The sequence below is a fragment of the Gastrolobium bilobum genome, unplaced genomic scaffold (genome assembly GCF_033153095.1).
Source record: "Gastrolobium bilobum isolate Gb01-03AN ecotype WA unplaced genomic scaffold, APGP_CSIRO_Gbil_v1 utg18356, whole genome shotgun sequence".
In the NCBI taxonomy this organism is placed as follows: Eukaryota; Viridiplantae; Streptophyta; class Magnoliopsida; order Fabales; family Fabaceae; genus Gastrolobium; species Gastrolobium bilobum.
The window spans coordinates 1-24,823 of NW_026896303.1; the positions used below are offsets into that span (position 1 = coordinate 1).

Here is a 24,823-nt window from a genome sequence, read left to right on the forward strand (position 1 = left end):
TTGGATGAATGCTAGTAGTAGCCATAGCTCCAACCCATGGAGTTACGAACTTCCTCTATATACATAGCAATTATGTGCGTTACATGGGTTGGATGCTTGAAGTTAGTATCATGGACACTTTTGTTCCTCCATCCCCAAATGAACCAACAATAGATAAAAAAGACATCACGCCAATCATCTGAATTACTTTGATTCCAAGCTTTTGAGATATTATTTTCAACCCAATCTCTAAGATCCAAGCTGTAGAATAAGCTCTGCCGATTAGCTGAAACCAGAGAATTCCAAACACTTCTAGCATGCTTACAATCTCTTAGAACATGGAGGTTTGTTTCCAACTCACCAGGACATATTTTACAATGACCAGATTCCCACTCCATCTAGATGTGCGGTCTTTAGTAAGAAGGCGGCCATGCATTATGATCCACATACAAGATTTAACACGTTGAGGCCCATGCCATTTCCATATGGTAGTCCAAGAATTTTTCAACGGCATGAGAGGGAAACCAAGCATGTTATAATACGCGGTTTTAACTAAAAGAGCAGCCAACCTATGGACCCAAGATATCTCCCTATATTGTGAGTTTGCTTGAAGCCACACACATTTGTGATATCATCTGCAATGTGAGCATCTGTATTTTTCGAGAAAAAAATACTAGATTTCGGAATACTAACCTTTAGGCCAGACATTGAACTAAAAGTCTCCAAGCAATCCACTATAACTTTGATTTGATCTAGAGAAGCTTCTGCAAACAACATCAAATCATCAGCAAACATCAGATGGGATCTTGAATGAGATGAGACAATTTTTCCATGGCTAGAACAAAAATGTAGGGAGATAAAGGATCACCCTGACGAACTCCTCTTGAAGGAAGGAAGTCACCTGCAATGGCTCCATTCCAAAGCACTGAGACCTTATCAGAGTTGATACAATTCATGATAATATTTGTGAACCAGTGTGGGATTTGAATTTCATCCAAAATTTTACGAACAAACTCCCAATTTAACATATCATAAGCCTTTTCCAAGTCGATTTTAATTGCCATGAAACACTTTCTTCCTCTCATTCTACGCATTGAATGGATCAGCTCTTGGGTGATGATGATGTTGTCCTGGATATGTCGTTTAGGAACAAAACTAGCTTGGAAGGGAGACACCATCTCTTCCATTAGGGGCTTCATTCTGTTAACCAGAATTTTACTGAGGATTTTATAAATGACATTGCACAAAGAGATTGGTCTGAGCTGCTTAGCACTTTCAGGTCTCTTTACTTTTGGAATGAGGACCAGAAGAGTCGAGTTCACAAGGTGAATCAGATTGGGATTCTGAAACATCATGTTAACATCCTTAATAACATTAGTCTTAATAAGACTCCAATTCTTATGAAAAAAGGCAGCTGGAAAACCATCTTCCCCTGGAGCTTTTGACCCATTGATACTAAAAACAGCTTTTGAAATTTCGTCATCCGAAAGATTACGAGTCAAATTAGATAGCAGATCATCGTGCAGAAGGGGCCAAGTAGTCTTTGATTTCACCCAATCACGATTAAGGACTTCCTCACTAAACAAGTTGCTATAGAAATCTGTTACCAATTGATGAAGTTGTCTAGCTTCCTTCACCCAAATCCCATCAGAATTTTTTAACTCAAGAATCCTATTCGAACTTCTTCGAGTAGCTGTTTTAATGTGATAGAATTTGGTGTTTCTATCCCCATCATTTATCCATTTCACCCTGGCTTTTTGAAACCATAAGATCTCTTCTTGTATGAGAACCGCATCAAGGTCCTTCCTAACCTCCTTTTCTCTAGATTGGAGAGATAAGTTGGTATGATAATCAACATGATTCTGAATTTCTGCAATACTATGCAATAGGTTAGTCTTCCTATTGAAAATGTTGCCAAAGACTATCTTGTTCCATCTTTTTAAATTTGGAGTCAGATCATGCAGATTCGTTCTAGTGTCTTTCACAACATTCCAGCTCCTAGCCAGAAACTGAGTAAAGTTATAATGCTCCATCCAAGCAATCTCAAAGCGAAAGGGACGATTTTTCCAACCTGTGTCCAAGTTAGACAAGTAGACCAAAATGGGACTATGATCAGAATAAATCCGTGGAAGTACCTTAACGCCAGCATCAGTAAAGGTAGTCTTCCAACTTGCATTAGCACAGGCTCGGTCCAGCCTCTTAAAAACACGATCAAGATGAAGAAACTTCGGACCCTTCCATGTAAACCAAGGACCTGATCCTCCAAGATCCAGCAGCTTGCAATTATGAAGAACATTTGCAAAATTGGAACATCTGTTTAAGTTAACTCTACAGCCACCTTTCTTCTCATCCCGATTTGCTATTTCATTAAAATCCCCAGCCACCAACCACGGCCCATTACAATGGAGACTAATGTTTAGCAGATCATCCCATAGCTCCTTTCTATTTTCTTCCCTAGGACTCGCATAAACTGCCGTGCAAGAAAAGGAAGGAACATGAAAATTCTGAACTTTAAAATGAACAAACTGTTTTGTGTGATTAATAATTTCAACGAGACCAGTCTCATCATTCCAGAGGATCCAAATACCCCCTGAGTAACCTTCTGCCTCTTGAACAAAAGCATGCTTAAACCCAGATTTTCGGATAATGTCAGAAGCTTTTTGACCACTACACCGAGGTTCTAGAATCACTACAATACTAGGCTTATATTTCCTAGTAAACAGAAAAAGCGAATTTTGAAACTGGGGTTTCACTGCTCCCCTACAGTTCCAGAAGAATAAATTCATTAAAAACTATGTTGAACGCAAGACTCCAAGGTTCTTGCATCCTTCATTCTTGAAATATCTTCCTGGTGAACTCTGTCCACCTCCATGCACGTAGAGATGGTTGAGGTTTCAGGATTTTGGATGTCGCTGCTGTTGTCAACTGATATATCAGGACCAGTTTTATGAAATGTGTCATATAACTGCTCTTGATTCTGGTTCAAAGTGCTATCTGCTTTCATCCCATTTTCCTGATCATGTTGATTTGCTTGCATAGGACTAACCGCCATGGGAGTAGCAATTGATGGAGATGGTGGAACGGGAGTATGATCTTCACGATTTTCACTCTGGACTGGACACCTCTTACCCGTGCTTGAAGAATGAGCCGCATGCATAGTAGGAACCGTTGATTTAGTCCTAGGGGTATCTTTGGACTTTTTGGATTTAGTCCATATTTTCTGAGGAATTTCAAACTGAGGGGCCCCATATGAGGAGTAACAGAATTAATTATTTGATTATGATCCTCCTCATTAATAGGTCCAGCTGTTAAGATTGCAAACCGTGATTGCGTAATTTCCTCCTTATCACCATGATTATCTCCATGATTATCGCTGGTCATAACTCCCTTATTACCATGATTACCATGATTATCGCTGGTCATAACTCCCTTATTACCATGATTACCATGATTATCGCTGGTCATAACTCTCTTATCACCATGATTATCTCCATGATTATCGCTGGTCATAACTCCCTTATCATTATTCCTTTGTAACGTTTTTGAACCAGCGCCTGGCTGGACTGCACCGGCCGTCTGAGGAGGTTGCCGGCTCCTGCGTTGACGATTAACAACCATCCAAGGTCCCAATCCTTTACTTCGATGGAATTCTGAGTTGCCAGGTTCCTCTTGATGAATTTGATCGTCATTATGAATATCGGATGAACTGCGTTGCTTTGGAGCAGCTGAACAATTCTCGGTGCTATGTCCATATTTCCCACAACCAAAACAAATGAGCCCTAATCCTTCATACTCAATTTGTTTGGTAAATCCTTCCAGCACATAATCACCCTTTAATGGCTGAGATAGGTCCAGTTCCACACATATTCTTGCAAACCGTCCTCTTACATGAGCATTTGTATTGCTGTCTACCTTGATCATCTTGCCTAACCAGTTTCCAATCCTTCTAAAAAAAGCTTCATCATAGAATTCAATGGGAATATCCGGTAGACGAATCCAAGCAGCAATCTTAGCAATTCCAGCACTATTAGGTCTGAAAGTTGGTTCCCACTTCCTCAACGATAAATAATGACCCAAAACAATCCATGGACCACCGTTCAACGCAAAATTGAGATCATCCTTCTCACTAAACTGGACTACGAAAAAGTCATTACCAATATCAGTGACATTGATTTTGCCTTTTCTAGCCCATAAGACATTTATTTTTTTCTTCATAAACTCCACCCCAATTTTCTTCCCAAGGAGTTTAACAATCAGAGCTTTCTCCCAAGGTTTCCTCATTCTCTTCCTTGCTCTTTTGGTGCAACTAAAATAAGTACGCCCATCATCTTCCTCCCACATCTTAATTCCTCCATGGTTGACATCCTCCTCCTCAGCAGGTTCCTCCCCATCTAAGTCTTCCTCGGCAGACGCCTCTCCTTCCCATTCATCATCTTCTCCATTATGACGCATCAGAATTTCCCTCCAGGTTGAACGTTGGCCATTCTCATCTTCCATCCAACCTTCATGTCTAGGTATCATAGATACATCATTTGAAAACTGATCTCCTTCACCTTTATTCCTCTTATTACTTCTTTGAAGAATGTCAAGTTCTTCACTTGATTTGCCAGGATTCTTCCCATGATCACCTTTCTCTCTCTTTTTATATTTTTTTGTCCACTCCATCTCCTCTTTTATCTATCTCTTTCTCTCACTTAAAATAACACAATTTTACATCCTTTTAAAATGATACACACTTTTCTCATTCTTCTCTTATTAGTTATATGGCAGTGGCAGACAAAAGTGAGGAATGTATTTGTGGCAACAAAAACAGATGTATATATTTTTTGTCTTGTTAGTTTCTATCTCTCAAGTGTGACTGAGGAATGCCACGAAAATAGAAACAAACAAAAAGAATTGAGATGAGATGAGATAATATATGTATATAATTAAAATGTGTTAAAATCTTCAAATTCCATTAAAAAATATTTTTTCATTTTTCATTATTGGGGAATGCATCATTCTACATTGTATACAATTATTCAATACCCACAGACATTATGGTGAATTATGGTAGCAGTTTGCAGGAATCAGCCACATCCCCCAGGTCTTATAGAAGTGTCTATGCAGGGACAGGAGTAAAGCTCGAAGAGCTTTGCAAATTAGCAGCATATTTTCGTGCCCACAGGTCATAGTGAATAATTTCCTCAAGGGAAGGCGAGGATATCAATTCATTTTGATGCTTCTCACATGTTAGCTCCACAACCTTGAAAATATCCAAATAGCCAATCCTGGAAACAGAAAAACAACCATTTAGAGGAGAATTCACATTTGCAAAAAAGATAACTATTGCTGAAATTTCTACAAAAAAGATAACTATTGAAGAACTTGGTGCTACACCCACTTAAATTATAACACATGAACCACATGAAAAATACAGCTAAATAATCAAAGTAATATGGCCACATAATCAAGGGTTGAAGACCTCAAAAAAATGCTATGCCCCGTCCAAATACAAACATAAATTACATACACGAAAGGCTTTTAACCAACAAACAAATCACTTTATTATTTTAACTTTCAATATAAGGAATTCCAATGCTTCATGAATGCAAGTTTCCACAAGAGCCAAGTGATATCTTCTGACAAACCTGAAAACGAGTCAGTATTTTGAGTTTTCAAATAAAACTTAGTGCATGTATTTGTATGGGTGATTCATCTTGAGATGATGTTGGGATGGAAGTAAAAATATTTTTTGAAGGTTGTTTGTAACTGCAGTATTTTTAGAATGCACAACTTATTAGTCTTCTTAAGTTCCTTTAGGACAACCAATTTGTGCAGCTTGTTAGCTCATCATATATTATTTTCGTTGCCATCAAACAGTGGCAATTTGCATGACTATCCAAATGGTCAGATTTCAGTTATGCGGCATCCCTCCAAGGTGATAAGCATGATGTGAGCCTTAGATGCAACTACAGACTCATTTCCTCAATCCCCACCTTTGTCACCCGCATCCGCATCACATAAGAAAAATCTCTTAAGGTAAAGAATTCTATGTAAAAATAAGTATATAACAAAATTCTTAGTGCAAAAATTGTAATGAGGAAAGTAATAAAAAATTCTTACTTTTCATCAATAAACATTTCTACAGCTTTCTCATTTGCTGCACTAAGAACTCCTGTCATGGTGCCTCCAGCACGGCCAGCAGCATAGGCAAGATTCATGGATGGATACTTAACATTATCAGGAGCATTAAATGTTAGTGAACCAAGCCTGCATAATCACATTTCAAATATGGCTCTGTCAAACAAAGTAAGAACAAATATTCTATGCCAATTTCAATTTAATTAAATGATTCATCTTACATAGTTAAATTTCATGATAGTAATGGACACATATAGTGGAATGGTAATTATAGGATCATAGTTTATGCCTTTCTCTAGATGCTGCTTGAGAATTAACCCATGTGAAAGCTATAATGCACAAACTTAGTATTCCTTCACAGTATTTACAGGACTAAACATGCTTGCATGAAACTACTCGACTTGATACAATTGGAAACGGCAGAGAAAAGGGGGGAAAAAAAGAAAAATGAAATAAGTTATCACATTGTCCTGAAACTCCAATCCTTCATTTTTACATTCCATGGCAATACATGAAGAATGAAATATACTCCGAGCCAAAATGGAAAAGAAAAATTAAATTATCTGATCATTCATTATAAGAACCATTGATAATTCAAATTGGACTTTATAAAATTCCATTTAACAATAAAAGGCTTTGAAATTTACAAAACTCTATGTAAGGTGGATTTTCTATTTGTTCAGTACGGACTAAAGACAATTTGATGGAGTTGAAATGTGTAAGTTGCAGGGGGAAAAAATAGTACTTGCAAAGATCAAGTCGAGGCCAAGTGACTTCAGAACAATAAATTCTGTCAGGCCATGATAACGTATAGAGGATTGGCAAACGCATATCAGGCCACCCCAACTGTGCCAGAACAGATGAATCCTGGAATTAAGAAATAATTTAGTAATAGATAAAGATTAAACAATATTTAATGATTGTAAAGAACCTTGGGATACACCACCCCAAAAGCTAACTCAAAGGGTGGGAGTGCCCAAGACCTTATAAACTCCACATTAGTTGCACATACAACCAATGTGGGACTATATATCTCAACAATGATCTTAATCTCCTTTCATCTCTATTCTTTTTTCCATATTAATATTACACAAGCTCACTCCACCCCTTTGCTAATTTAGCCAAGGGCTGGGAACTTGTATGTGCTATTGTTCATCAACTGTATGTATCTGAATATATGGATATTACAAAGCGGAAGCCAACACAACATAGTATAAGGGTTAAACCTGTGTTTCAACCATTGAATGTATGATTGATTGTGGATGAATGACAATCTCAATATTATCATAGTCAGCTCCAAACAAGTAATGTGCTTCAATTACTTCTAGACCCTGCAAATAAGTAGAAGAAATTTAACTTATAGCTAGGAAATTCAGATCACATAATTATACAGATTCATACGAAGACTTTTCTCATCCAATATATTGGCATCAGAAAGAAACAAACCTTATTGAAAAGGGTAGCAGAGTCCACAGTTATCTTTTTTCCCATATTCCAGTTGGGATGTTTTAATGCATCAGCAACTTTAACATCTTTCAGTTTATCAACAGGCCAATCCCTGGGGATAATACAAGTCAGGTTGATTATATAAAGCCTGAAAACAGAACTAAGAGAGGAACGATTCAAGGTTCTCCATGATCAAAGAATATTGATTCAAGTCATCTACATCATGGTATGACAGGCTGACAGTATCCAGAAATTCAGACATACATTAGAAAGTTTAGAGTGCTACATATTCCCCTCCAGTTTCCTTCCATTTCAGAAAAAATAAATGTTTCCAAGTTCCAACATAGAAAGAAAACACGGAGCAACTGAACATGCAAAACAGAAAAGGGCAGACATGTTAGGTTTATTTTACACACCTGAAAGCACCTCCAGATGCAGTTAAAATAATTCGCCTAAGTGCACCCTCTGACAACCCCTGGATACACTGAAGCAAAGAATCCTTTAAGTTTTTGCAGTAACAAGCGGAGCAGGATGATAAAATAACTGCTCGAGTTCAATATAAAAGATGCACAGACCATAGCATAATATGAGTAATAAATGACATGGGCTAATCTAGAGTCTAATGATCTTTTGGCACACACATAAATTTTAGTAGATTATGTGCTTTCTTACCTGAAAAATGGCAGAATGTTCTGAATCAGCAGGAAGTATTTTTATGTTATGCTTCTTAGCAAGAGGAAGAACAAAAGGACCTCCAGCAATCAGTGTCTCTTTGTTGGCCAAAGCTATGTCTTTCCCTGCTTCTATTGCAGCAACTGTTGGCTAATAAAATAATGAAAGGAATTTCAACTTTCTAAATCTGTTGTCTGATAAATTGTAACCAATACCATCTTTAGTTTAGGGTCTATTCTCTCTGATTAATCTTGCTACAAATTTAGTTAACATATAGAATGCCATCCATTACTTCGAGGTTTAATGGATCATTCCCCTTTCAAACAATCAATGTTCTGATATAAAATTAATAAGCATGCCTAACTATTTTCCACCTAGTGGGATAACGCTTGGTAGGTTGTTGTTGTTGATATCTCACTATGAACTAATGATATCCTTCTACCCCATCCCCCCCTCTTCGAAAAAAAGAAGAAGAAGATATTCTCCAAATTGTCAGATGTGATCAATGAAGGTTAATATTAAAAGATATGTAGATGCATGCACAGAAGACCTCATTACGTAGTATCCGAAATAGATTGGTTACCAATAAAGGCCAAAAACAAGGAAAGGAGGTTACCTTGAGTCCTGCACAACCTACTATTCCCGTGACTACAGTGACTGCTTCCGGGTGACGAGCAACCTGAGAATATATAAGCTATAACTTAAGAGAAAAAAATATTGGCTCTCTAAGCCAAATTTGCATAATATGAACAAACCAGATGTCCACCTCAATTACTCCCTGCTCTCCAGGGATGATCTCAGGTTTTTGTTCAACATCATCCAAAGCCTCTTCTAGTTCAGCAATTAGGGACTCATTTCTAACAGCAACAAGTTGAGGCTTAAACCTTTTTACCTGTGCAAGATAAAAATTAAAAGATATTAATCTTTTTTGGGGGTTGGTATATTGAAAATATGACCGTACGAATTAATTTAGTTTGAAAACTTTTTAGTCTTTTATGATTTCTCACCAAGAAAATTTAAGAGAAAATAATGAAACCCACCATAAATGCTTAAGAACAAAATGCCTACTAGGCTCGAGTTTTTTGAAAACAGAACCAGGAAAACCATTTTCATCACAAATAACGTAACAATGATTACAATAGCAAATTAGCCATGGCAGTCATTTGATCAAGTAAATCCACCTAGGTTACAAAAATTTCAGACTTAATGTTGGTCACAGATAGAGAGACAAATCAATCCAAAGTTCAATTACATGCTCCGAGAGAAGTATTAACCTGATCAGCAAGAAGAGTAATATTTGAACCAGCTGCAAGTGCCACAACTTTAAACTTATCTGGATTCTCCGCCACAATGTCCAGTGTCTACAGGGGAAAAGGTGCATCAAATCAAAGAAAAAGAGACAAAGGCAAGTCATGCTACATCCACAAGGAGTAAAAAACAAGACTGAAGCACTAAAAACACAAATTATTTCCAACAAATGTTTGCAAGCAAACAGCATCTTGCAATTCCAGCCATCATCTGCTTTAGATTATTAGTCATTCCAATATATTATTACACCACAGCTTGTCATGTTAGAGGGAGATTCCATTTCCACTGATACCTGAGTTCCAATTGAACCAGTAGATCCCACAATAGAGATAGGTTTTGGTCCCTCCCAAGTCTTGCTACCTGTTTCTAGAACCGCTCGTCCTGGCCAAGCTGGAGGTATTGCCTGCACTGAGCAATAAACTCGTCTTCCAGATGTTGCTCCATGGTCTTTTCTTTTCAAAGCAATACTACCTGAGAATCAAATGATTATGAAAGTAAACCTACTACTTTCTATGTAATTGCCAATAATATCGTGTTTAACAAAACAATACAAAACATCATAGCATATAACACTGTACCCCATCAAAATAGTACACAACAATTGTTTATGCATAACTAATAATAGGATATTCTTATCAGCATAGGCATGAACCCACTAAACGGGGAGAGAGAGGGGAAAAAAAAGGAGCATAATTTCAGGAAAAATAAAACCAAAGAAAACATAATTCAACACAAGGAAATGGAGGGTTCTCTATAAAGTTGTTTACTTTTGAATTTTCCCAGAAGACACGAGGAAGGAAGCATAGGATAGATGAAGAGAATAAAGAACCTGGGAATTTTGCTGTGAGGCAGTTAGACTTGAAGGAATCAGTTAAAAAAATGGACTTGACTTCAGCTGGAGAAGTCAAATTGAGAGCCATCACAAGAATCCAATTTCAGTTTGAAGAAGAAACAACCTAAGAGTGTGTAGTATCGTACAAGAAGAATGGCATACGTAGAAAGAGAGTATCTGGTGCCGGAAATGACTATGTTTAATAGCCAGCAATGGATGTGGTTTTTGTCTTTCTGACAGATGCAATTTTTTTTATTTTTTATTAGTATTATTAGTATTATATGTGAAAGAGGAAAAGGAAATGGAAAGTGGGTAATTTGAAATTTAATGATTAACAAAAGAGCATAGAATAAAGACGAAATAAAGATAGGACGATTGTGCAAAGTGTGGAATCAGCACTGTTTTTCAACTCCTATATTCTGGTTTTGTCCTGTTAAGGTTAACTGGATGGTTGAGTTATATCCAATCAGAGTTTAAGTACCTGACAATTACACAGAGAGTGATTTTGGTATTGAAATTTCTATTTTCTAAAAGAGTTTTCTTACAATATAATAATTTATTTGTGAGTTATTAAAGGGTGTTATTAACTAGTAAAAATAATGATTAAGAATTATTTAGCACTATTTATTTAATATCTTCAATTAATTAAAAAAATTAAATAACTTTTAGGTTTCTAAGATATTTTTTGAGTTTTATTATTCTCCTTTTACATAAGATAATTATCTTATGTTGTAGAGTGAAAATAGATGGGTCCAACCATTACAAGAAAAAAAAAAGGTGAGGTGCGAAAATCGAAGTGAGAGAATAGGAGAGAAGTTATTTATGTAAAAGAAAAGTAATATTTTCCATATTTTTTATTTGATATTTATTTTGTTTTAATCATGTCCACTTGGCACTCGTTACCAAATTATCGTATTTAGGGGTGTTTGCGGGTCTGGATTGGATTGGTTTTGTATGCAAAAATATATGACCCAATCCTTTCAGTTTGAATTTTTTTTCAAATTCGATCTGATCTGATCCAATCCAATTTTTTTCGGTTTGGATTGGAAACATTTTTTATTTTTTGAAAAGCTTAAAATTTATATGATGATTATGGTGCAAATAACATATATTTTGTATGTATTACTTCTTAAAGTTTGTATGATGATTATTGTGCAATCAAAAAAGTATCGGCAAATGATAATCTAATTTTCAATATAGTACAACAAAAAGTTGAAACTGGGTAAACTCGGTTTCAAGAATCTATCATATATTCTATAAGAAGAAAAATTAGACAATAACAAAGTAAGGAAAATTAATCTCAATTACAAATACAGAGAGATCTTAAAATAATTTTTTATTTCATATTTTGGCACATAAGTTTTATTGTAGTATCACATCCACGTAAAAATAATAAAACTAAATAAAAACAAATCCTTAACTCAATTCAAATGCTATATTTATGTAGCAAAAATTTCATACTTTTATAGTATCCTATCCAAAAATTGAAATCATAATAATAGATAATAACATAAGCTTACTATATTGTATTAATAAAAGAACATTTGGTGTAAAATGAAGTTATATTTCTTTCTTTCTTAAAACTTAAAAAGTTAAACAAAAAGGCATTAATGACATGGAGAAACTAATATAGTAGCCGAAATGCAATATTTAAAAAATAACAGTTAAATCATTTAATTCATATTATGAAAAAAAAAAACATAAAAGTCAGAAACAATTAGGCATTAATGTAGAGGGAAATTAATATATTGGATAGAGATGTATTGAATTGATTTTCACTAATTAAATCGAGAACCATTCCAATTCAATTAAAATTTTCGAGATTTTTTTTCGGTTTTCAATTTTTATATTTTTGATTAATACGATTATCGGTTTTTGTTTCGGTCACCGCAGCTTAAATCGATTTGAATTGGTTGATGAACACTCCTAATCATAATAACCATGACTAATTATTATCTAATTTTTCATATTTAATAAATATTTTTTTACTTATTAAATTATTTAAAAAATAAAGTAATAAATTAGTTTTTATATTTAAAAATTCATACGTAAGTACAAAACATTATTTGAAAAATGAAATTATAGATATTAATTAAAAAGAACACATATACATATATTATAAATTATAAAATTATTAAAATATATTTCCATAATAATTCTTAATTAATATTATAATTTCTCACGCATTCAATAAGAACTTATCCGCAATAATTTAAAGCCAGGCCTGGAATTATTATACAGGGAGGCTGACAAAAACACGTGCTTCACTTCATGGCTTTGGTTCAACTTTCAAGTACCAACCGCGTGAGTTCAAAAAAGAGCCGTATAAATTTACTTAAAAAAAGAGCCGTATGTATATTTATTACAAATCATTTAAAACTTATTAATTGTAATTTATGAGTAATAAACATTTAAAAATTGTTTGGTATAAAATAATTATTTATTTATTTATTTTTGATAAAACCTGGAGAATATAGAATACCTCTGAGTAAAAACGAGACAAATCCCCCCCATAAAAAATGAGTATTTCTCTATTGATCCCAAAAAAATTTAGAATTGCTTGAGCCAAGAATCGAACTCCGGATCATGCAACCAGGTCACTCTAAGCTTTGCCAATTGAGCTAGCCATAACTTTAAAAACAATGACATTTTAAAATCTAGAGAAATATTAAATAAATCTCAACCGCCGCATAATTATACCGTTTGTCCTCCAACACGTTTAAATTCTTTTATTTTTTATATCTGAAATTTGAGGAAGGTTATACTTCCAACTTATTTTTATTTATAACTATATTTTAACTGTTGATTTTCGTCAATCAACTGTTATTATTTTTGCAAATTAAAATTATTAATTCGCAATAAATGATAACTGTTGATTAACGAAAATCAACTGTTAAAATATGGTTGTAAATAAAAAAGATTGTAAGTATAACATTTCTCCTGAAATTATTCAATTATTAATTATTAGTTTAATCATAATAAACTCGAACAAAGTTTTTTAAAGGAATTTCTTAAAATAAATGAATAATATACTATTATTCTTAAAATTTTAATAAGTAAAGATATAATATATTTCATATTAAATTTAAAATAAATACACTTTTATTTAATATAGATAAACTCATATTAAAAAATCTTATGCAATAAACTTATTCTATTAATTAAAATTAATTTTAGTCAAATGCTTTAGAATTTTAAATTTTACAAAATTATAAATCAGGTTGAGCTCGAAATGGAACTCAAGCTTAGCAAGTCAATCTTAATTAAAGCTCAAACCTAATCGAAAGATAAAAATGGGGTTGAAAGTTCAAACACTGAATATTTGAGGTCGATTGAGATATGATCATATGCACTCGTCTAGTGCTTTTCCACATGTTCCATGTTTTTCTAACGAAACGAGACAATCGTGAATCACATCAGGAGGAGCACACGTATTGGATTAAAATAATAAAATCTGTCTAAATCTTACTGTACCCAACACATAAAAATGCATTATCTTCCCATAGTGGGTTTTGCTATTCAACACACTTTAAAGTGAGTAAGAAATTAATTGATTGGTTAAGGCGTAATATTAATTTGTCTTTAAAATAAACAAGTAAAGGTATATTTATTTAGAAATTTAAATAGATTAAGAATGGGATCTATTCAATTAAGAATCAATAAGATGCTTAATCTTCCTAACTTGGAATTTGATGAATGCAAACAAACCTTTGATGAATGCAAACAAACCCGCCTCTCATGTGTTGTTTTTTTTTTTTAAAAAAAAAAAAATCTTTTGATTTTTATCTTGTTCGTGATAGAATGGACCAGATTGTGTCCCACGTTGTCAATTGCCTGCAACCGGTCAAAATTATCAAATGTTATAATTATTAAAATAATTTTATTTCTTATTATACACATAAAAATATAGGATTTATATATATATATATATATATATATAGTATATGATATCATATTGGTTCCACATATTTTTTTTTTATATATATAAGTGATAAAATTATATCTTATAACATAAAAATATTAATCTGTATAATCGAAGGAGGAATTAAACTTAACAATGAATTGCACATTTTTTAAAACTGAAGCGTCAAACATAAAGGCTACTGTTGCTATAGTGCTATTACTTGGGCTACTGGATTTCTTGATGAACTGTAGACTTTTTTAATAGGACACGATTCAGTGTTTATTAAATGGTGGTTGAGCGATAAGGTCATGTACGGTTCAATCACTTAGGTTATAGTCATTTTTGTCGGTGTAAAGTAATCTAAAGTATGAAGTACTACAGTTCATATCATGATGTAAAAATTTCAACCAAAACAAAGGATATAAAAACAATTTATAATATACTAACAATATTTAAGGTTTGAAGTGAAAATTCTCTTTCGAAATATCTCCATCTATTTTCTTAATTCAAGTCTAATCAAGCCTAGTTTAAATAAAAAAAATACTAAAATTTCAATTGTATTAGATAGATCTATGAATTTTGAGCAACAAATTTCACATATTAATCCAAATGGACAAGGTATATCGATGTGAAGTTTTTTTTTCGTTCGTACCCATGTGAAGCTTTCTCTTTCCAATATTCGTTTTTTTAAAATAAAATTATTCTGAGCATTGAAACTATTACAATATGTTGGGTTTAGGGTTGGCAAAATGGACCAACCCGATCCAATTCACGTGCAATTCGAAAAAAACGAGTTGGGCTAGGGTTGGTTCGAAAAAAAAAATTGAGCTAAAAAATCCAACTCAACCTGAGCCGGATTAAGGTTGGCTTGCGAGTTGACTCAAAAATTGACTCGCTGGTTGGCTAAAAAATGGCTTGCGGGTTGTCTCGTTTTCATCCTATTTAAATGAACCTGTAGTATTAATGCACTAGTTGTGTGACTTCCATCAACTTAAACAATACAATTGTCTTACATAATAGTTTATAAAAAAAGCAAAATAGAAAAGGGTTATAGAATGAGAAGTAGAAATAAAATATTCTAATTTCGAATTTTCTTCACAACAAATTTGCACCAACATCGAGAAACAATTAGAACCACTTGCTACCAAGTGGGTAAGATATTTCAACCCGCAAATTGAACCGTTTGACCCGCAGATTGGTTCGTTTTTTCCAAGTTAGATCGGGTCGAGTTGGCAACTCACTTTTGCCAACCTAGTTGGGTCTTAGTTTAGTATTTTAATAATTAAATCGAGATTGAATTTTCTCCAAATAAGTAGGCGGGAAATTGAGAAAAGGAGATTACTGATTTACTGTTTTCAAATTAGACACGGATATAGCCCAAAAGGCCATGTCATCGCTCAAGGTTCATATATGACACAATACCTGAATAACTGAACTGATAATATTGTTATGTAAAACATCTTTAAAGTTCTTTGAATGGATACAAATATCCAATTAAAAAAAGAAAATTAGATCTCCAAGAATCTAAAAGAGTAAAACCAGATATGATGCAAACGAGCTACCTGAAACAAATGACTAAAAATAAATTAAAAAATCCATGTTCTTCGTGGACGCGTGGAGTACAATTATAAAGCACATTCACATAATATACAAAAGCAGCAAGTTTAGCGACGCTAAGGATTGTTTCGCACATGCCGCCTGATAATATAAGACCTGATTGTATAAGATTTGATTAAATTGTAATACTATCCTGCATTTGGTATGGTATTGTATAAGTTAATACCCTCTAATATTTTAAAAATTAATATATTAAAAAAATTATTTTAATATATTAATATTGAAATGATATATTAGTTCTTGGAAATTGTACTTTTAAACAACATTAATACATTAACCCATTATCAGGCCTAATCCTACCCGCTTAAACTTGATTAAGTTATACATCATTTTGATGTATAAAGGGATCCTGCTGTATAAGCTTATACTATACGATGGTCACACCAAACAACTGAATATGTCATAATGTATAGTATAAGCTTATACTATCAGGTCTAATACGGGTAGAATAGATTTACGGTACAGCTTGAATATTGATATGCCACAAGCCCACAAGTCACAAATTTTCATAAAAAATGCAGTTCTTTGAAATGAAATTCTCTATAAGACAGAGGAGACCTTTTGAGATCCTACGCGGACGAAACTTTTTCTTTTCTCGCTAAAACATCGGTCAGATTTTTCCTTTGCATTACCATTAATTTGTCATTGATTTTCTTTGCAACAACGCAGAAGAATAAATCGTTTTTAGGTATTTTAAATATAAGAATACATGATAATATTATCGAATTCCATATCGGTTTTGTGCACTCAAACTATAAATTGTAACATATAATAAAACATAGAATAGTGCATTCATATTTATGCAATATTCTTTCATAAAAAGACACGACCATTTGCATCTTGTATTGGTGTCCGCTTCACAAGTACAGAATACGATCACGAAACAAGATGGTCTCCAGCTTATCTAAAATTTGGGACTACCTCAGGTTCTATTTCCGACTTCTTGTTTTTCATGATGGATCATGATTCACCTTCATTTCTCTTCATACCTGACTTCATAGTCTTCTTGTATCTCACCAGAGCTGAGAATTGAGCTGACACCAATGCCCTCTACTGCACCTTCAGATTCCGATTGTTTCGGGATCCTATGTACCTCATCAGAAATGTCTGAAGAATGAGCTACTGGCTGATTATCTGATGTCTCTTCCTTTTGAACTGCCGCCTTTGGGCGTCTGATTGCTTCTGCAGCCTCCGGCATCACTATGGGGGGAGGTTGTGGAGGAACCCACAACCGTTGGATTGGCTGCTGACTGGATGCAGCCCCATGAGGTGCTCCATTATACTCATTTTCATTATCAATCTCTCTGATTCTGACATTTTTCTTCTGCCACAAGGGCACTGGGTCGTCCCCATTTAATTGAATGGTATCTTGGACCTTGATATTCAAGTCTTCACCATTTACTTGAGACTGAAGGAATTGGGTAGACGTGTTTTGCACCTGACTAACCTCCCAAGGCTACCCAGGAGAAATTGAAGCAAACAATCAGATTCATATGAAACAATACCACTGAGAAATGAATATTAGGAATTATGCATAAATGACTGTTTAATGTTTGTATCATTCTAAGGGCTTATGCATAAATTACACACACACACATACACATTTAATGTTTGTATCATTCTAAGGGGTTAATTAGAAGCCACAATATAACACAATTCAAATTATATCTCTCGGATTAAAAACAAGATAACCTCCTATTTAGCTACGTATCCTAACAAATGTAACATAAAAGTTGTTAATTTTTCCACAGTCTGCAAATCTTTTTTCCTATCTTAGCTTAAATAAACTTTAATATCAGATGTAATGGCCCAGTATAAAAATCATATAGTCCCCCACACTTGTGTTCATTTCTAAAGAAAATAAGGTCCAATTTAGATCTATCCCAGTAATTTGACGTTTTCAAGCAGTAGCTAATTATAAAGTTGCCATAGAATTTAAAGCTTCTGTAAGTTTAAATATTATGCTAGCAAAACACAATCTAGAAATTAAATTTATCACTAGATCAACTATCTTTTCCTTGACGATACAATTGCAGGACACGTCATATTCACAAATATGGTCAGTAATCAGACTACAAAAATCTATAAACCATCATGCTGCAGATGAGTTTATTGACAGAAAATACTCCAAGATGAACCAAACTAAATTTAAAAAAATTGAGACTTGTCAAATCAAAAACTTAAACCTAAAACATTTAGGAAATGCAAAGCACATTGTAATAAACCTTGGGTCTAGGCACTAAGCGAGGATTTGATGGTTGTTGACTAGGGTTCGGGGCTAAATCATTGATATCCTGCATTAAAACCCAGCATAAAGCATTTTATAAAAGTAACAGTGGTCAAATAAAATTGGTAAACCCAATATAGAAGAGTAATATTATTTGCACACCATAATCTTTTACTCCACAGGAAGACCTCTCCTCCCATGAAAAACTTTAATTACTTTCAATAACCTTATTTCAATGGTGCATAAATGAGGAGTATGATTTTAGCAAGCAACTATATTTATCCATATTAAAAAGTATGAAGGTTTACTCTAATGTTAGAAGGCTTCTCCCCTCTTTGGACCATGGCCATTATCTGCAAAAAATAATTGTAAAAGTCAAACAAAATCATGTAATTATTAAGGAAGATAAATAACACTCTACCTATTTCATCAAATATGAAGAAAATATAAACAATTATTAAATACTACTACATAGTTGTCAAAACTGAGGTAGTGAACACTTTCATTCATGTACTACATGAGCTGCTGAATATGAGAGAACTTTTAAATCTTTGCAAAATTTTGAGAGAATGTCCTCTCAAAACTGGATGCGTTTACTAGAGGCAGAAAGATTCCACAAAAAAGACACATCATTCAGACTGAATTGGCCAGTTCAACCTGTTGTGGTACCATTGCTAAAACTGTATCTACTCGATGTTTGCAGCATGCAGATCCACCATGCAAGCCCTTAGGAAGTGTTTGAGATAGGAACTGGAAATTATAGGTATATCGGAGACTACCTCCTTTACTCATAGATAGACCTCTGCAGACACAGAATTCACAAGAAAAATGCAGAAAAAGAAAACAAAGATAACAATGGGGTCCGGTGAAGCACAGAGAATGAGAATCCCCCACCCATCCCACACCTCAAAAAAAGCTCTCAATTCTAGCCTAATTTTTTATCACACTCCCATTCACATTTCCCTCTCCAATGCCATCACGGCAGCTGTCCTGACTGTTAACAAACTTCATCTTTTCCTCTGCTGTGAGGGCAGTGACAGTCCTTCCAATTCCAACCTATTCCTCTTTTACAACACATGCAACCAGTCTGCTCAATCAGCCCATTTTAATGCAGTCCACTTCTCTTCCTCCTAGCCATTAACTGGGGCTAGGGCGTATCAGTTTTCTGCTTAATGGGCATTGACAAAAAATTGACTTCTCTAATTTGAGCTACAGGGTAGAGCAGGTTCAAATCTACAGGTAAATTTATTACATTACCAATAGAATTAACTTTTAAACAATTGGTAATTTCAGATCCCATATACTTGAAGGCCCAAAATGTTTTTGGCTAGCTGGCAGAGTAGTTTATAGACAGCAAGGAAATACTAAGTTCGAGGCTTCTCGAAAAACTTGTGTGTTGCAGGGCCTTATTGCAGGAACTAATTCTCATGAAGGATCACATAACTGAAACTATATCTTAATTAAAAAAAAGGAGAATCTCATTGGAAGCAAATACTGTTGATTCTTAAATACTTTACTTAACTAGTACGCAAAGAAAATAGAGTAAATTAGGCATCAACTATGCAACTGACACTCAAGATTGTAATAACAAGGACTGACAAACCAAAAAACAGTATAATAGACTATAATCACAATTTCATCTTCCTAGTGAAAATCTCAATCATGAATACCCAAATTAGCTGTGCTGACTTGGGCATTTTCAGAAGCACAACTCAAAGGAACATTGGCCATAATAGAAAAGTTATAATCCATAGCTAAAGCCCATATCCAAAAGTATTCAATGCATAAATGTTATATTTTGATTATTGTAAAAGTGACCTTCAAGGCATGACTGAAAATTACAAACATTCAGATATGACCCATAAATAAAAGGCAATGTAGGGAGGGAGGGTGTACAAAAAAAGATAATTATAAAAGCAAGAAATTTGCTACCTCCATATACGACTTTGGATGAGGAGCACTTGCTGGTTCAACAGATGCAGGTGGGGATAAAGATCTCACTGCACATGACATTCTAATTAAAGGTAATAATTCAGAAGATAAGATAAAATCAATTAAGATTTAGTTACCAATATAACAACCTGAACGTGAGTCATAGTCTGCCTTGCCATTCACAATCAGTTGCTGCATATATTTAAAAAAATTACAGTTGACAAAAGTCAAAAACTTATTTTAGACAACTCAAATGAGGATAAGAAAAGGTGTGTGAAAATTTCATTAAAGATCCTGAGATGGTCCCCATCTAAATCTATTTATATCTGACCTTTGAACTTGTTTGACTGACTCGGAGATCTTCTTGCCCTGAACCAGAGACTCCATTAGAAGGTTTATATTGTCCAATAATTTGGCAGAAACAGATATTCAACAAGAACTTCAATATTCTAAGTAACTGGTAAAAACCTCCAGCATAAATGTGCTGGAATTTCTGACATGATAAGCCACTGAAAGTTATCAGGTAGCCTAAAATGCTTGCATGAAAGTTGAATTCAATGGAATAATAGAGCTTCCTGACAAAGTCATGATTCATGAAGCTAGGAATCCAGCGAGAATAGTTAAAATGCACATAAAATTTGTCAAGGCTCCTGGTCACCATGAGCCAAAACATCCATATCATATGCCTTGATGCATTCTGAAGGGGTTATAAATTCACAAGTTCCCCAATTACACAACTAAATGCATTCTTGTTAAATATACAGGAACTATTGGCAAATCATAATTCAAACTGTATATAAACTATTCAAAACATTTGAAACTTCTCATCTCACCCCAATAGATTAAATGGCAATCTCAATTACCTTCCAATCTTCTTATTGCATTTGTCATTAACTTCATTTCTTGTACTTGCTTTTCTAAAAGGCTCACAACTTCCACAAAGTATCTCCTCTCTGCAATGTATAAAACCAGATGCAGCAATAACTACAGCCATTTCCAATAAATAAAAGCCATCTAGGGAGAGTAGGAACATTAAAACATATCAAAGACATTTTATAACATGCAAATTGAAGTTCTATTAAACCTACCTTCACCTTTTGAAGCCAGCATTTCTTGGCTTGCTCTTGCCACATCTGCAGCTGCAGCTGCAGCTGATTTTGCAGCTTGTGCAGCTTCTTCCACCACTGTCGGTTTTTTGTCAGATTTCATGAATTGTTCACCTTCTTCATCTAAGACGACCTTGCGTATCCAAGATTTTAACCGAGGAAGAATGGAATTCTAAAAATGGAGCATGCTTCAAAAGTTCAGTGAGGATCAAACAAACTTGTGCACGTGGCAATATATTAAACACAAGAAATGATAAAATGTCAATAACAAACTGTACATAGCACAGCATAGTTGTAAAAATCTTCCGATTTGCCATTCAAATATCACAATTCGGCAAGCCAGCCCTTTGTATCATGAGATTAATCAGAAATGGCTTTGAATCATGTGATTCCGTATCACCGATACAAATTACACGATTCAATGACTCATTAATATTTTATTTACTATTTTTATTATTATTATTTTTCTTTGTTTTCGCCAATTCTCATAAAAGAAATCAAAAAGGCAGACAAGCTTAAACTGTTAAATGAAAATAAAGTACAAAAGCGCTACTAAATGCACCTTATTTGATTATCCCATTGCTCTGTTTTCATTCTTCCGAGACAAGGGATTCACATAGATACTCACACACTCTATACATCATATTTTACCATTCTATTGCACTTTTTCATTCTTTTGAAACAAAGGCTTCACACAGTCACTAGCTCACTCTATATGCACCTTATTTGGTTATATTAGTGCTCTATTTTGGTTCTTCTGAATATAGGCTTCACGCAATCATTTTATTTGAGTCAGTTATGGCTTATTATTTTATTCCGTGTAAGAGTTAGGTCAAGTTGTTTTGTCAATTCCTAATTTAAAATTATTGAATTAAGCATTTTACATCATTTATATGATATATTTCAAGCTATTTTTCATTGTATCTTTGCATCTATGATTGGATCCCAATTCACAATTCAAAAATTAGCTTATTGATTCAACATTTGAATTGCAGTTTGGTCACCTTTTCAACTATTAAGATACCAATTTAGATGGCATAATGAATAACAGTTGGTGATAATACCTTAATTATTATAACTGTTCCAGCACCTGAAGCAGCCAGTAATCCAACTGCAATAGCGGCATGGGACCAGTGAAATCGGGAGCGTGATAAGGTTCCTGATGAAGTATTAACACCAGTAGAAGCAGGTAAACCCGGCTGCAGAGTTTGTTGTTGGGCTAGTTGGGCTTGTTGCTGAATGTTTGATGATGATTTCAATTGTCCATCTGTCAGAATTACAATAAGCCATGTTCAAAATGTAACTGAAGCAGTAAGGAAAACAAAGAACACCATACTGTAACTTCAATATTAGACATTTCACCTTGCTGTACACCAGATGTCTGCACAGTTGGAGCTGAATCCTGTGATTTGAACCAAAGGTAAGAATTAAAACAGATGAACATACAGGAATATGATTAGCTGATAATCAATTGGTTGGCTGTGAAAAGAAGTCTAGAAAATTGAGTGACTGATAAAATAATTTAACAAAAAAAAAAAAAAAAAACTAGCTTACTGGTACAAGCCGGAAGGCTTCATCAATCTCCTCCTTCGTAAGGCCCTTCTTCTCCAGAAATGATCGCCTGTAGATGACAGGTGAACCTCTAACTTTTGGGTGTGATAGAAATTTTACAGCATTCTGAACTTGTTCTTCCCGCAACGGTTGTGAGTTCACAAAGACTGATGTAGTTGAACTCTCTTTAACAGGCTCCTCTCTGGTATTTTGCTGATCTACATTTGTTGGTTGCACAGTTTCAGCACCTAAACCTCAAAAAAGAGAATTAACAAATCAATTTTATCATTCCAAAACAATACAGCTTACAACTTACTCAAACAATATGCTAGCAAATCCAATTTGGCATGGAGACATTCAATGGCAAACAGTTCAATAAAATGATGAAGGCAGCAAAAACTTTGGTATAAGAAAAATAAGGAATCTGTTGAAAAATATAATGTATTATTATGTGTTTTCTTGGTTAAGTTAAAAATTACTACTACTGCACTCAAAGTTAAGGGAATCAGTATGTTATAGTTTTATATATTGAATTGCTATGTCAAGGTTTTGTATTATAATTATTCAATGTCTCGTTTGTATACATTTTCTGTGTATTTTCCCTGTCTCACTGTTTCCCTTTTCCATGTAGTGTATGAGAATTGTGCGGGAGAGTGACAAGAAAACAAGTGTATAGAGGTAATCGTGTACAATAATTTTGTATCATAGAATAGAATAAAAAAAATGAAATTGTGCTCAAATCAAGCAAAAGATTACCCCTCCAAAAGAGAAAAATTCTCTATGTGCAAGATTATCAGTTAGTCATGTGAATGCTATCAGGGATAAGAAGAGTTCAAAGAAAAAAAAAATGATAACAATAAATATTTTAATTGACAGTATATACTATGCTATCAAATTACGTATGTGACTCACAACAGGAATATAACAAAGCAAAAAAGACGTTATTCAAAGTGAAAAGTAGAATCAGAAAAATTCTCCGATTTGACTAGGGAAGCAATTACGGATCCTACAGTAATCGATAATAAGAAAGCTGAAATGAATAAAAGTTAGCAGCAGAGGGAAAAGGAGAGAAAAGAGATCAGAACCTTGGTTGCGAAGGTTTTCGTCGGTAGCGGTGGGAGTGGGAGGAGGTGCCGATTGAGTGGCCATGTTTTTATCATGCGCATCTGCCACTCAAATCCGAGGTTATAATTCCTGTAGAAGAGAACCAAAAAAAAAAAAAAATTATAATATTAGAATTAGAGTGAAGAAAAAGAAGTGATTAAGGTAGCTAAAGTCAGAAGGAGGAGAAAACAGGGATGAGATTACAGTGAAGATGAAGATGAAGATGAAGTGAATTGAGTGAATGGATTTGCTGAAGAAAACGAAATTAGAGTTTTATTTGCACTTCTCCTTTCGCAAGCATATCGTCATATCATATCATATCATATCCTCTTGCTGCTGTCGTTGGTTGGGCTACGGAACACGCCAAAAGGATGAACGTTAGTCAAATTTTTATATTGGGTTTGTGTAAAATGGGATTGCAGTGTCACTGTAAGTGTATTGGGTAATTTTATTGGGTTTTCAAAATTATTAGAATTGTTTTTAAGAAAAATATAAAAAAAAGGTAATTTTATGAATGAATAAAATCATTTTCTTTTTAAAATTGATTTTACAAAAAAATTAAACCACACGGACTTTATATATAGTTCAAGCTGTTAAGAGGTTAAACTTCTTTTTTATATTTTTATTTAATAATATGTTGAGGCAATAATTAATATATTAATTGTATTAATAATTACATAAAATAATATAATATAATAGTATATCATTTTACATAAATATAAAACATTTTTTTTGCATCAAAGTTGAATTCCCAGTTTAAAAGTGTGTTTGCTCTATTTCGGTTTTGTCCAAGCACTGTTAAATGTAACAAGGAGCTTTCAATTTCAACAATGCTCAGAAATAAAGTTAAGAGCATGAACCAGGCACAACAGGTATACCAGGTTTGATTTTATTTATGTTTTGAACCCTCCTACTTATGTTCATTGCTTTGAAGTCCTTCCTTTTGTAAAGTGTTTATTCGCCACTCGAACACCCTGCAACCCTCATACATATACGCCTCGAACTACCGCATGAAACAAGTC

The 24,823-nt window shown here is 34.0% G+C and overlaps 3 protein-coding genes across 4 annotated transcripts; all 3 read right to left on the minus strand.

The window, feature by feature from the left end:
* Positions 1 to 1,727: 1,727 nt before the first annotated feature.
* LOC133298786 (uncharacterized) lies at positions 1,728 to 4,500 on the minus strand (the record flags this gene model as incomplete). Its single annotated transcript, XM_061498128.1, has 4 exons — positions 3,553 to 4,500; positions 2,790 to 3,214; positions 2,532 to 2,739; positions 1,728 to 2,255 (listed from the first exon to the last, which is right to left on the minus strand). Coding segments are annotated over exons 1-4 (2,109 nt in total), but the record flags the coding sequence as incomplete, so codon positions are not given.
* A 422-nt stretch (positions 4,501 to 4,922) lies between these two features.
* On the minus strand, positions 4,923 to 10,616 carry LOC133298776 (1-deoxy-D-xylulose 5-phosphate reductoisomerase, chloroplastic). The gene is made up of 12 exons (XM_061498111.1): positions 10,358 to 10,616; positions 9,821 to 9,999; positions 9,495 to 9,581; positions 8,987 to 9,112; positions 8,837 to 8,899; positions 8,221 to 8,370; positions 7,965 to 8,032; positions 7,549 to 7,660; positions 7,329 to 7,433; positions 6,848 to 6,969; positions 6,085 to 6,231; positions 4,923 to 5,249 (listed from the first exon to the last, which is right to left on the minus strand). The coding sequence occupies exons 1-12, from the start codon at positions 10,446 to 10,448 to the stop codon at positions 5,081 to 5,083; spliced, it is 1,419 nt and encodes a 472-aa protein (XP_061354095.1). The 5' UTR covers positions 10,449 to 10,616; the 3' UTR covers positions 4,923 to 5,080.
* A 5,948-nt stretch (positions 10,617 to 16,564) lies between these two features.
* On the minus strand, positions 16,565 to 24,151 carry LOC133298781 (peroxisomal membrane protein PEX14). Of its 2 annotated transcripts, XM_061498121.1 has the most exons (13): positions 24,006 to 24,151; positions 23,783 to 23,891; positions 22,701 to 22,945; positions 22,509 to 22,548; positions 22,211 to 22,413; positions 21,129 to 21,318; positions 20,904 to 20,993; positions 20,372 to 20,409; positions 20,190 to 20,232; positions 20,041 to 20,108; positions 18,417 to 18,461; positions 18,107 to 18,175; positions 16,565 to 17,337 (listed from the first exon to the last, which is right to left on the minus strand). In XM_061498121.1, exons 2-13 carry the CDS (start codon positions 23,844 to 23,846, stop codon positions 16,855 to 16,857), a joined length of 1,578 nt encoding a protein of 525 aa, XP_061354105.1. In that variant the 5' UTR covers positions 23,847 to 23,891; positions 24,006 to 24,151; the 3' UTR covers positions 16,565 to 16,854. The 2 variants fall into 2 exon arrangements, with proteins under 2 accessions (XP_061354105.1, XP_061354106.1); XM_061498122.1 differs by lacking the exon at positions 18,107 to 18,175.
* Positions 24,152 to 24,823: the final 672 nt, after the last annotated feature.

Coding starts and splice junctions, on each gene's coding strand:
- LOC133298781 (XM_061498121.1), bottom strand. CDS start 23,846: ATGGCCACTCAATCGGCACCTCCTCCCACTCCCACCGCTACCGACGAA. Junction 20,109..20,189: donor AGACTATGACTCACGTTCAG/GTTGTTATATTG, acceptor TGTCATGTGCAG/TGAGATCTTTATCCCCACCT. Junction 17,338..18,106: donor GCTTAGTGCCTAGACCCAAG/GTTTATTACAAT, acceptor TCTCCTGGGTAG/CCTTGGGAGGTTAGTCAGGT.
- LOC133298776 (XM_061498111.1), bottom strand. CDS start 10,448: ATGGCTCTCAATTTGACTTCTCCAGCTGAAGTCAAGTCCATTTTTTTA. Junction 8,900..8,986: donor GAGAGCAGGGAGTAATTGAG/GTGGACATCTGG, acceptor ATATATTCTCAG/GTTGCTCGTCACCCGGAAGC. Junction 6,970..7,328: donor ATTCAATGGTTGAAACACAG/GTTTAACCCTTA, acceptor TCTTAATTCCAG/GATTCATCTGTTCTGGCACA.